Here is a 13,778-nt window from a genome sequence, read left to right on the forward strand (position 1 = left end):
ATGTAGCCCATTTTCATAGGAGATCACGAAATGGAGTCATATATGCCAGCTTTTTGAGAGGTAATGAAGCTAAAATATTATGAAAAACTGGTTCTTACATATGATTGCTGGACAGTGATGGAGGTTTTGGCGTCTGCTTTTACTTGTACTCAGTCTATGATTTTTGTTTCAAGCACAAACTATTTCAAAAATATTCTTACAGATCCAACAATAGACGACACAGAACCCCAAGTCCACCAAGAGAGCAGTATCACGTGACCCTAACTAAGTACCAGTCATCAGGAATCCCAGATGAGGATCAGCAGAAGCCTAATGTCCTTCCTCAGCCAAAACAGCAACTCCCACCCAGGAAAGATCACTCACAGTTCTCATCACTTACTGCACAATGTGTGTGTGAGTGTGTGTGTGTGTGTATGTGTGTGTGTGTGTGTGCATGAGAGAGAGTGTTTTAATTTCATTTTGTCTTTGCTGTGAATTGTAACATCATACAAGTGAAGCATGGAGACACTAAGAATTTTTATCTCCTCCGTACTAACTCAAACTACAAATAAACTGATCTATTTTCACCAATTACTATCTCCCACTTTTTCAGTAAGGCAACAAGCAATATACTCATAACTCAGGGTACTAGTTGAGAAAATTACAAAAAAAGATTTTAGGAAAATATATTTGAATGTACAACTTTTTAAAGGGAGCTTTAAAATGACTGTGAAATACTTATCTAGCTATTTAAGTTGAATTCTACTCACTACCCTTTCCATACTGTATTTTCTCCCTTATATAGGCCATTTGCCACTTACTAAAGTGCTAAGTAATTTACTTTTACTCATTATGTTGTCTGTTGGTGGGCTCTGTGAATAAAAGCAAGCTCTGTAAGAGTGGGAACCACCATGTGCTTTATTTCCTTCAGCATACCTCACCTAAAAAGATGCTTTCACCTCACTTGTGGTTTCAGCTAGAGTTCAGGAAAATTAGTGATTGTTTGATAACATTCTTTTTGTGAAATCCTTAAGAGCCTGTTTGACCTGCTGGTTCCTTAATGTATAAATAAAGGGGTTCAGCATGGGAGCCACAGAAGTGTTAAGTATAGCTACCCCTTTGTTTAGAGCCACACGCTCTTTGGCAGATGTTTTTACATACATAAACATACAGCTTCCATAAGAAATAGAAACCACAACCATATGGGAGGAACAAGTGGAAAAGGCCTTTTTCCTTTGCTGGGCAGAGGGGATCTTCAGAATTGTTCTTAGAATAAGCATGTAGGAGAGAATCACTAAGGCCAAAGTGACCATGAGTGTGAACACTGCTAAGAAAAATGCCATAAGCTCTAGGACCTTTGTGTCTGTGCAGGCAATGAGCAGCAGGGGAGAAGAGTCACAGGAGAAGTGGTCAATAATGTTGGAGTTGCAGAATTCCAGTTGGAGGCCCATAATCACTGGGGGGAAGATGATGAGGAAACCAGCTAACCAGGAGGTGATTATAAGATAATTGCAGACTTTGTTGTTCATGATAGTTGTATAATGCAGAGGTTTACAAATGGCCACGTAGCGATCATAGGACATTGCAGCCAGAAGAAAAAATTCTGTCGCCCCCAGAAGGATCATAAAAAATACTTGTGTCATGCAAGCATTATAGGAAATAATTTTATTCCCTGTAGCAATGCTAATCAGAAACCTAGGGATGCAGACTGTTGTAAATGAAATTTCTAAGAAAGAGAAATTCCTGAGGAAAAAATACATGGGAGTTTTCAAATGAACATTTGACAATGTTAATACAATGATAGTCATGTTTCCACTTACACTCAGTAAGTATGTGAGCAACATAAAGAAGAATGTGACAACTTGTAGCTCTGGATCATCTGTAATTCCCAGAAGAATAAATTCTGTAATTGATGTCCTATTTTTCATGGCTAATCTGAATTCTGATGGCTGTGGATAAAAAAGAACATTAAATTTTGATACGATTTCAAAGATGCTAGTAGTGTGTTTTTGTACTTTACATAAAGAAAGCTTTCACCAGGTGCCACCAATAAAAAGTGGCAAAAAAGCTAACCATCAGAACTGAAAGCTAAAATTGTGCTTCAGAATGGGGAAAAAAAAAAAATGTTTCCTTGTGCCTATAACATACATACATAGCAATTTCAAAATTTGTTCAGCATAAAAATAATTGATTGTTGTCATTATCAAGCTTATTTTGTGTTTTTTTTGTTTTAAATATACTCTTTATTAAAGAACAGTAATAGAAAATTCTATGTGTTCAAGCAAACCTCAGGGTAGATGCATTCTTGGCATATATAGCTTATCACATGTGTACATCAACAGCCCCATTTTGGTTTGCTTTCAATGCCAAGAGTTGAACCCAGAGTCTTACACAAAGACAGAGCACATTACTGCAGGCTATAACTTCATGTTTAGATCTTAATTTTGACACCACAGTGCCACACACAAGCTGCCTTTCACCACAGCCAGATTTTACCTTCCGTGCCTCTGCTTCTCAACATCTTACTTTCTGCTCTGGATCTCTCAGCTCCTAGAGTCTTCATGGAAGCCCTCTGCCTGCTAGAATTTTGTGTTGGGCACATAAAAAGTAGGCGGAACGTTATATTCTGGAACTTGCAGTATGCACAAACTGCTTTTGAAATTAAGAATTTCAAATTATCCAGGAAGAACATTCCCTCACAATATGCTCAGGCACTGGAAATGAGAACTGGTGACCAACTCATGTCAGCATGTCTGAGTAAAGCCATGGCTGGGTGAATGTTTTCCAGATAATGGAGATCTAACGAGAGTCTGTGCATACATGTTGTCAAGCTTATTTTGACTTACAATTTAATTTTGTTGTTGCTGTTGTTACATAGTCCATACTGGCCTCCTGCTCTCTAGCCTCCTGCCTCAGTCTATATGGGATTACAAGCATGAACAACCACACTCAGGAAACTCGGTCTGTTTGTGTTTGGTTTTGTTTCTGAAACAGGGTCTAGGTGTTGGCTTAGTAGTCCGGAACTCATTAGTAGACCAAGCTAACCACAGACTTGAAGATCATCTCTCATCCGCCTTAGTGCTAGGATTATAGTAGTACTGATCTTCAACCAGAATTCTAAATGACTCTCCATTTAAGTTTGTTTTAAGTTCATAGAAAAAAATTAAACAGAAAATACTGCAATATTGGCAAATTAATTGAAATCCATCTTCTTATCATGCAACATTAAGTCTATTGAAATAGACACAAACACAATGTCAACCTTTAATAAGATCATATATTAAAGTTTCAATATGAATTCTCAAATACTGTCAATCATATCAAATTAATTCCCATAAGACTAAATAAACTATTTCACCTTTTTTTTTTCATGGCAGCATTCATCAAACTTTGCTTTGAAAAGCCAATAATCTGATAACCCTTTTATTTCAAAAAATGTGATAAATAGAAGTACAAGAAATATACTAACAATAGAAATAACATAATCACATAATATAAAATATAATGCCTTATTCCACTCTCCTTTCTTATAAATAGAGAAAAGACCAATATGGTCATCACTCTCTTAGAAAGCGCATGAAGAAACTAGTTTTGCAAATCAGGACACTGACAAGCGCAAGGTCACCTTCATACTGTCTGCATAGAGGGTAGCATCTACGTTTGTTTTCCGCTACATCATCTACAATCTTCAGAACATATATGGCTTCAAATTTAGTTCATGAATGAAATAATGGAACAACTATTGAATAATAACCATGCAACCTTTTATATACTGGTCTTGATATTCAGTAACTTGCTTTTGTTCTCGGGGCTCAGACCTGCATCTATATGTCCATTTTCTGAGTTTATCAGTCTTAACAGATGTTTTAGTGTGTACTAGTAAAATGGAAATCTTATGCAGTAAGAATTTTAGAAGTGCGACAAGACAGGTACTCAGTCTTTAAAGATACTGTCCAGATTTACATAAATACTAGTACTAGTTCTAGAGCAAGGAAGCCAGATGGCTGATTCTTCAGTGAGTCGCAAAGGTTGTCTGAGTTAATGAACTGTTGAAGTGCATGGCACTATCAGTTGCACTAATGGGACTGAAATAGTTTACTGTGCCATGCCTATAGTAATACTACTGAAGTTTACCAAAGAAAATGCTATATAACTACTTACTGCGGTAGGCAGTATACATGTCTTAACTTAGCTATGGCAAATACAGAAAGATCTAGGCAGAAAAAATAGTATAAGAATTGAAAAAATGACTTTATGATATATTTCAAAGAGATTTACTATAGAGTTCCAATGTAGCAAACTAAGTAGCATGGTGGTTATAGACCAAATAAATATACTCACTTTTAGGTTGGGCACATCATTGTCTAAATTTCTTATTATCTATAACATAAGAAATGTGATGACTGAGGTAGAAAAGGGTAACTTATACCTTTTTTCAAACTATTTTACTTTCATGCAGTCACTCACTTATTAAAACTACAAGGCTTTGTCCAGATCTCATTTTCCAAACCCCATACAATTCTCAGTCCAAAGTCCAACTGGTAAAGATAAGAAACATCCAGCAGCATACTTCCAATTTTTTCTTGGAATTTAAATGTTATTAATTTCATAATTTCTTTCTAACATTGCTTACTGATATTTTTTAAAAAAAATATTTTCTCCAAAATAAGCAGACAAAATATGTATGTTTTTGAATTATGTATTAGAAGAAGTCATCTTGACCAGGACAAATAGGATATACATCCCTTGAGACAGAAAGTCTTGCATATCTATAGCTAATTATTTTTGGTAACATTTTAATAAGGTTCCATTGGGAACCATTAGGTCTTAGAGGAATACAGAATTTCACCTAGATTGTTAGTTTTCACATGAAGCAAAGAGAAAGGTTGATGAAATAATGATTGCTTGCTGAGTAATTGCTTTAATTTATTCTTCCACTTACTATTTGAAATGATAAGAGACTTACTTTGGCCCTTTAGTAATTATCAATAAGAAAACAGGAACTATGAAGTTGGAATGTAATTATGGCATGAAATAAATCCCAACTAAAGATTCCTTATATAAGTGAGAACAAGGAAAACTTTTTCTGGGTAGACCTGAAGTTATTTGGAGTGACCATATATTCTAATTAAATGAATTAACAAAATATTACAGATTCTTTAATGGAAATATGTGCCATCTGAGCATTTAGAGAGGATAGGTAAAAAGCATTACACATGATAGGGTATTTCAGTGTTTAGTCTGAAGTAGGTTTTTAGCCTAAAGGATTCAGACTTTTAATGAACACAGGCTTCTCTATCCTGAGAGTGTGAGTTTACCTAAAACACGATCTCATTCTTGAACTCAGGTCAGCCACAGAATCCCTTGAATTTTGAACAGTAAGTGGATTACTCTATGAGGCCAAAATGGGGAAAATGAGGACCAAAATATTTCAAGTTATAGAGTTGAATTTAGCAATAGATGGAGAAATTCAACAGTTTTAATACTGCATTGCATATAATGTTGTTTGTAGACTTGAAGCAATGAATTTTTTACCATAAAAATACATGGAATAAGGAAAGACAGAAGGATAGAAGGTTGGAGAGATCAAAAGAAGAGAAGGGACATGAAAGACAAATACAGGAAAGAAGAAGGAAGGAAGGAAGGAAGGAAGGAAGGAAGGAAGGAAGGAAGGAAGGAAGGAAGGAAGGAAGGAGAAAGGAAGAAAGGAAGGGGAAAAATGAGACAGTAGAGTACTATGGAGACCTCATTTTCATTTCATTTATTTATTTCTTGTATTGACAACTTTCATAATTGTAAACAATATCCCATGGTAATTCCCTCCCTCTTCCCATTTTCCCCTTTGAAACTCTATTCTCCATCATATCTCCTCCCAGTCTCAATCAGTTTCTCTTATTTTGATGTCAAAATCTTTTCCTCCTATTACGATGTTCTTATATAGGTAGTGTCAGGCACTGCTAGGTCATGGATATCCAGGCCATTTAGTGTCTGGAGGAGCACATAGTAAGGAGTCCTACCCTTCCTTTGGCTCTTACATTCTTTCTGCCACCTCTTCCACAATGGACCCTGAGCCTTGGAAGGTGTGATAGAGATGTTTCAGTGCTGAGCACTCTTCTATCGCTCCTTCTCAGGACCATGGTGCTTTCGGAGTCATTCAAAGGTCACTTCCATCTGAAAAGAGAAGCTTCTCTAACCAAATGTGAGAGTAGCATTAATATAGGGGTATGGACATTAAGTGAAGTGCTTACTGGGCAGTTTGGTGAGCATAGTATATACATTTAGCCAGACACTAGGAGATGTTACACCTCTAGGGCTCAAGACTAGCCCTGTTTTAGGCTTTCAGTATCAGGGATGTATTCCCTCCAATGGAGCGGGCCTACAGTCTAATTAGAGAGCGAATAGTTTCTCCCATAACAGACATGCCGCTGTTGCACTCATTGGTTCATTTGGCCTTGCTGGCCAAATGTAAGGCTTGCAGTGTCCACTGTTGAGTATCTTCACTGGTGATTTCTCTCTCTCCCATTGAACTGCATGCAGCACAGATTTTCCCAGCTTTCTGCCACCTTGCTACATGAAAGATGTTTCCAGGCCAGCTCCAGTGGAATTTCTTAGTGACCTTACAGCCCAAGTATGTGGAGTCTTCACCAATAGAGTCTTATCATCTATTCCTGGTGGGAAAGCAAGGATCTCAGCAGTGGCCTGTATGTTTTGGGGGTATCAGGGACCTCCCTGGCCAACAATTCACTGGAAGGTATCCCATTCCTGGCACTGAAAATTTTCTAGTAACAATCGATGGCTTCTGAGAGCTTCATTGTCCAAAAAAAAAAATAGCCTTTCACTGTGTTGATCTCCTTCCCCCTTGTGCTGGTATCCAGTTCACCAGGAAAACAGCACCCTCTACCAAATCAGAGAGCCAGAGACCCAGAGGCCCCAACACCTCATCCCTGAAGCAGACCAAAAATAAACCCAACATAGCTCAGGGAAATTTTGCTGAAGAGGTGGCAGAAAGAATGTCATAGCCACATGTTGGGTCATGATATGCAGAGACATTTATCTTACCCATAACTGTGGGCTAACTCCACAATGCATGACCCATATACCTCAACAAGGAGGGGCCGAGGGGAGGGGGTAAGTCACAGATGAGCCTAATAATGGTACCAAACTGACTTTTTTTGCTGAATACAAAACTAATTAATAAAAATATTTTTAAAAATAGCCTTTCATATGAGTTATTTATATCCTATTAGATTTTGATTAGTCCTCCCTCCACCTTTCCTTTATTCAGTCTCTTCCCCTGACCTCACTTAGACATTTTCACCCCCATTAATCCATTCTTCTACTTACATATATACAATACCATCCTATTAAGTTCTCCATCCTTCCCTTTCTATTCCATTTATATCTCCTTTCTAGCTTAATGGCCTTTGCTACTGAGTTTTATTCCTATGCACATAGAAGTTCAATCATTTGTAGCTAGGATCCACATATGAGAGAGAACATGTGATGTTTGGCTTTCTGGGCCTGGGTTACCTCACTAAGTATAATCCTTTCCAGATCCGTCATTTTCCTGCAAATACCAGAACTTCATGTATTATTTATTGCTGAGTCAAACTCCACTGTGCAAAGGTGCCATATCTTCATTATCCACTCATCAGTTGAGGGACATGTAGGCTGGTTCCACTACCTAGCTACTGTGAATAGAGCAGCAATAAACATGGTTGAGCACGTATCTCTAAGGTGAGATGATGCCTTAGGATATATGCCTAGGAGTGCTATAGCTGGGTCATATGGTAGATCCATTTTTAGCTGTCTTAGGAACCTCCACACTAATTTCCACAATGGCTGGACAAGATTGCATTCCTTCCAAGAGTGTATAAGTGTTCCTCTTTTTCCACATCCGCACCAGCATTTATGGTTATTTGTTTTCATGATGGTAGACAAGCTGATGGAAGTGAGATGGAATCTCAATGTAGTTGTAATCTGCCTTTTGCTGATGACTAGGGACGTAGAACATTTTTATAGTTGTTCATATTCCATCTGTATTGCTTCTTTTGAGAACTCTCTATTTAGTTCCATAGCACATTTTTTTAATTGGGTTGTTTGATTTCTTACTATTTAATTTTTTGAGTTCTTTGTATTTCCTGGATATTAATCCTCTGTCAGATTATAGCTGGCAAAGATTTTCTCTCATTCTCTAGGTTGCCTTTTTGCTCTATTCACAGTGTCCTTTGCTGTACAAAAGCTTTGTGATTTGATGAGGTCCCAACAGTTGATCCATGGTTTTATTTCCTGAGAAACTAGGGTTATATTAAGAAGTCTTTGCATATACCAATATGTTTAAGGTTTTCCCCTATTTTTTCCTTGAGCAGTTTCAGACTTTGGGGTCTGATATTAAGGCTTTTGATCAATCTGGACTTAATTATTGTGCATGGGGAGAGATAAAGTTCTACTTTGATCCTTCTACAGATACATATCCAGTTTACCCAGTACCATTTGTTGAAGAGGCTGTCTTTTCTCCAATGAGTATTTTTGGCATTTTTGCCATAGATCAAGTGGGTATAGCTACCAAGACTTACATCTGGGTCCTCTATTCTGTTAAATTGCTCTACATGTCTGTCTATGTTCCAGTACCAAGCTGTTTTTGTTACTATGGCTTTTTAATATAGCTTAAAATCAGGTATGGTGATATCACCAGCTTTATTTTTGTTGCTCAAAATTGTTTTGGCTATTCGAGGTTTTTTGTGGTTCCAAATGAATTTTGAGATTTTTTTCTCTATTTCTGTGAAGAATGCCATTGGAATTTTAATGGGGATTGCATTAAATGTGTAGATTGTTTTTGGTAAGATTGCCATTTTCGCAATATTGATTTTTCTGATCCAAGAATCATTCTTTTTATTAATTAGTTTTGGGATGTTTTTCCATTTCTTTGTGCCTTCTGGAATTTCTCACTTGAGTATTTAAAGTTCTCATTGTAGAGACTGTTCACTTCATTGGTTGAATTTATTCCAAGGTACTTTATTTGTTTTTTGAGAGACTGTGAATCAGATTCCTTGATTTCATCCTCTGCATGTTTGTTATTAGCATATAGGAAAGCTACTGATTTCTCTGTGTTTATTTGTATCCTGCTACATGGCTATAGAGATTTATGAAATCTACCAGTTTGCTGGTAGAGTTTTTAGGGTCATTTATGTATAGAATCATCTCATCTGAAAATGATAACTTGATCTATTCCTATCCAATATATTCTTGTATTCTCTTTGCCAATATTGTGTTGAGAATTTTTGCATCTATATTCATGGAGATAGGTCTATAATTTTTTTTGTTGTTCTATCTTTCTGGTTTTGGTATCAGGGTAATGCTAGCTTCATAGAAGGAGTTCAGTAGGATTCCTTCATTTTTTATTTTATACAAATGTTTAAGAAGCATTGGTGTTAGATCTTCCATGAAGGTCTGGTAAAGTTCACCAAGGAATCCATCTGGGCCTGAACTTTTTTTTTTGTTTGTTTTTGTGTTTGTTTTTGTTTTTGTTTTTGTTTTTCGAGATAGGGTCTCACTCTGGTCCAGGCTGACCTGGAATTAACTCTGTCATCTCAGGGTGGCCTTGAACTCATGGCAATCCTCCTACCTCTGCCTCCTGAGTGCTGGGATTAAAGGCGTGCGCCACCACGCCGGGCTCGGCCTGAACTTTTTTAATGTGAGAGATGTTTTATAAATTCTTGGATCTGCATACTTGTTATAGGTCTGTTTCAGTGGTCAATCTCATCATGATTTGCTTCATTGATTCTTTGGCTTTTTGGGAGGTGGTTCGGTTTCATTAATTTTTGCCCTAATCTTTATTATTTCTTCCTGTCCACTGATTTTGGTTTGCCTTGTTCTTTTTTTGTTTTTCCCTAAGGCCTTAAGGTTAAACATTAAGATGTTTACTTGTGGCCTTTCTAATTTCCTAATATAGACACTTAAAGATATATATTTCCCTCTGAGGGCTGCCTTCATTGTGTTCCAAAGGTTTTGGTATGTTGTGTTCTCATTATCATTTGACTCTAAATTATTTTATTTCCTTCTTGATTTCTTCATTGACCCATACATCATTTAGTAGTGTATTGTTTAGTTTCCATGATTTTATTTATGCTCTATAGCTTTTCTTTCTATTGATTTGTAGTTTGTAATCCCATTGTGATTATACAGAGTGTAAAGAATTATTTCAATTTTCCTATATTTGTTAAGATTTGCTTTGTATCCTAATATATGGTCTATTTTAGAGAATGTACCATGTGCTGCTGAAAAGAATGCATATTTTGTAGCATTTGGCTGAAATGTCCTGTATATATCTGTTACGTCCACTTGATCTATGATCTCATTTAATCCAGGCACATCTCTGTTTATTTTTTGCTGGGATGACCTGCCAGTTGATGAGAGCGAAGTCACCCACTACAACTGTAGTTGGTATTATCAGTGACCTTAGTTCTAATAGTGTTTGTTTGATGACATTTGGAACCCCCATATTAGGTGCACATATATTTAGGAGTAAAATGTCCTCATGTTAGAGTGTTCCTTTAATTAATATAAAGTGACCTTCTTTATCTTTCCTAACTAATGTTGGTCTGAAGTTTACCCTGTCAGATATTAGGATAGTGACCTCTGCTTGTTTTCTAGGCCCATTTGCTTGAAACACCATTTTCCAACCTTCCACCCTAAGATAGTGCCCATCCTTTGTATAAAGGTAAGTTTCTTGGAGGAAACAAATGGAAGGATCCTGCTTCTTAACCCAGTTTGCAAACCTTTGTCTTTTTTTTTTTTTTTTTGATCTTTAGCTGTTTTATTGACTCTCATTTTTGAATAGGATTACATATACTTTTTAGACAAGGTGGTCTTAACTTAATTTTATTTTCTTTTTTTATCGTTCTTTTTATTAATTAGTTTTGTACTCAGTGAATACTGTCAAGTTAGTACCATGGTTAGCCTCCTCCATGTCCTAGCCCCTCCCCCTGGCCTCTCCTTGTTGAGGTATATGGGTCATGTCTTTTGCTTGGGACATTGGGCCATTGATATTAACAGTTATTACTGAAAGGTATGTATATTTTGCCATTGCTCTTGTTTTGTAGTTCTTCTATTTTTACCTTTGCTCTCTTATATTAACTAGTATTTGAGTATGGTTTGTTTTAAGCAGGATCCTTATATGTGTGCTTTTCTTTCTCTTCAGCATGGAGGCTCCTTTCAAGTATTTTCTGTATAACTGGTTTTGTCTTCAAATATTCCTTGAGCTTACTTTTGTTGTGGAATGTCCTCCATCTATTTGAATGGATAGCTTTGCAGGATAAATTAAACTTGGTTGACACTTGTTATCTTTCAGAACTTGGAATACATCATTCTAAGCCCTTCAGGCTTTTAAAATTTGTGTTGATTAATCTGCTGTGATCCTGATGGGCTTCCCTTTGTGTGTGACTTGATTTTTCTCTCCAACTGCTTCCAATATATTTCTTTGATGTGTGTGTTTGGTAGTTTAATTATAATATGGCAAGGAGAGGGTCTTTCCAGGTTTTGTCTGTTTGGTGTTCTAAAGACTTGCTGTATCTGCATTTGTATCTCTTTCCCAATTTTGGGGAAGTTTTCTTCTATGATTTTGTTGAAAATGCCTACTATGCCTTTGTATTGAAATTCTTCTCCTTCTACTATACCCTGAATTCTTGTGTTTGATCTTTTCATAGTGTCCCAAATATCTTGAAATTCCCATTCTTACCTTTTTATTAGTTTGTCTTTTTATTTGTTGTATTGTATTAGATCTGCCACCTGGTCTTCTGAAGAGATGCCTCAAAATAGACAATCTAAAAAAACAAGGCAATAGCATCAGTGTCTTTTCTGTTTGTCCTCCATGGCCATAATGTGTATTTTCTAGTTCACAAATTTTGTCACTGAAGGAGATAGTTATTGTCTCAGAGTGACCTCAGTGTTCCTTTCTTTCTATTTTACATTTCATGACTCGATGAAAAGTCACTTGTGGGAAATGTTTTATAATTAAAAATATATGTTGTCTGGATACATTATGTGTTGGTACCTTCTCTTCCTTCATCCCTGCCCCCATTCCACTGGGGACCATCCTTAGTGGGGTTGCAGGTATTCCCTATGGGGTTGTGGGTTATGTGTTGAGGGAGCAGCACTCAGGTATTTTTTTCTGTGGGGAGGAAAATGCCTCTGGGTATGATGTCTCAACCTATGGCTCTTACAATCTTTTGCTCCCCTCTTCCACAAAATTTTCTGATCCCTGGTGGGTGTGTTCTAAGTCTACTTCAGTAATGAGCTCTTAGGAGTCCCTGGATCACTGCTTTGGTAAGTGTTGAGTATCCTCAGGGTCTGTCTCCTTCACTATGGCACTGATTATCAGGTACAGTGTGGAAGCAGCACTCTTGCTCATTTCCCCAATTCCTCTGTGGTTTCAGTAGTGGTGTGGCTAAACAAGAAAGGTAGTTTATCTCCTCGGTTCTTGCTAGCTTCTGAAAAAGAATAACAAATTCTCCAATGGAATGTGACGTCAGCATAGTTCAAATGGGATAAGCATTATTAATTTAGGGAGAATTTGATGTAGGTAACCCCTCTTTTAGCCAAAGACTAGTGAGAACTAGACACTGGAGAGCATAATCTTTGTCTCTATAGGCTTGATCTGGTTCCCAATTCCAGATATGGGTTCCTTTACACTAAGTGGATCTCTTAGCCAATCAGAAAGCTATTGGTTGCCCACTGAGACTGTGTTTCACTATTGCACTGGCATGAACATCCTGCCAGGGTATTTGCTTCTGAATAGCTTAGACCTTTGGTTACTCAGACTGTTGTTGACCACTTTCACCCAGTAGGACATGAAGTGCTTTCCAGCACTAGATCTGCTGACTGTCTGGGGACGGACTCTCTTCTGAATTCCAGCCAGGTCTCTCCATGCTCTGTGTCAGCAGCATATGTTGTCTTCGGCAATAGTATCTTAGCTTTTGCCTCAGCAGATAATCATGTGCTTTGAAAGACACTTGCCTTGTTTTGGGGACTTCATAGGTCTCTCCAACCAACCCCTCCCCTTCCCCCAAACCCTTCCATCCCTATTGTCTCGGCCTTGAGTCGCCTATCACATATGTCAGCTACGTGAGCTGATCCTACCCAAGATGCTGACATACCTAGCAAGCATCTCGAGGACCAGACCATAGGGAGGGTGGGGAGGATGAGGGAGGAGGTGGGGACACAACTCTGGACCCAAACGGCATTGGTACCATAAAATTCTACATCCTAAAAGACAGACCAAATGGTTGAACCTTCACCAGGCCCTTAGAGGGAACACCTGAGTCACTAGTCCTTGGACAGGGTATGATGAAGACTGACCTTAATCTTCTACTGCCTCTCTCTCTCTCTCTCCCTCCCTCTTCTCTCTCACTTCTCCATCTCTTTTTATAATACATATCTTTTTTATTTCCCTCTCTTCTTGGGTGCTGACCTGTAACTCCCAGTACCAGCAGGTGTCTATCATCCACAACGAGCTCTTGATCAGAGAGACATACAAGATTTCCCTAAAGAAGAGAGATTTCTGTCAGAGTATTTGATGACCCACCAAAGGTTAGTGGCAAGACCCTACTGATGATGACACCATGTGCTGTTGGCACATAACAAGGAGTGACATAGCTAGAAGCTGGAAGAGAGTCAGACCCCATACAGTTAGTACCTCTAGTGCCAGAAAGTGCTACATGAGCGACTGGGGTAAAATGACCAATATCTGTCCAAGCAACTCATGGTCTAACCTACTTAGCAGCAAACAACTTGATGTGATG

At 37.7% G+C, this 13,778-nt stretch overlaps 1 protein-coding gene across 1 annotated transcript; it reads right to left on the reverse strand.

The window, feature by feature from the left end:
- Positions 1 to 971: 971 nt before the first annotated feature.
- LOC101614535 (olfactory receptor 6C65) lies at positions 972 to 1,907 on the reverse strand. Its single transcript, XM_004649939.1, has one exon. It carries the CDS (start codon positions 1,905 to 1,907, stop codon positions 972 to 974), a length of 936 nt encoding a protein of 311 aa, XP_004649996.1.
- Between the last annotated feature and the right edge of the window lie 11,871 nt (positions 1,908 to 13,778).

The sequence above is a fragment of the Jaculus jaculus genome, chromosome 6, assembly GCF_020740685.1.
Source record: "Jaculus jaculus isolate mJacJac1 chromosome 6, mJacJac1.mat.Y.cur, whole genome shotgun sequence".
NCBI classification, from domain to species: domain Eukaryota; kingdom Metazoa; phylum Chordata; class Mammalia; order Rodentia; family Dipodidae; genus Jaculus; species Jaculus jaculus.

Excerpts from the sequence above, each read along its gene's own strand:
- LOC101614535 (XM_004649939.1), bottom strand. The coding sequence starts at position 1,907 with ATGAAAAATAGGACATCAATTACAGAATTTATTCTTCTGGGAATTACA.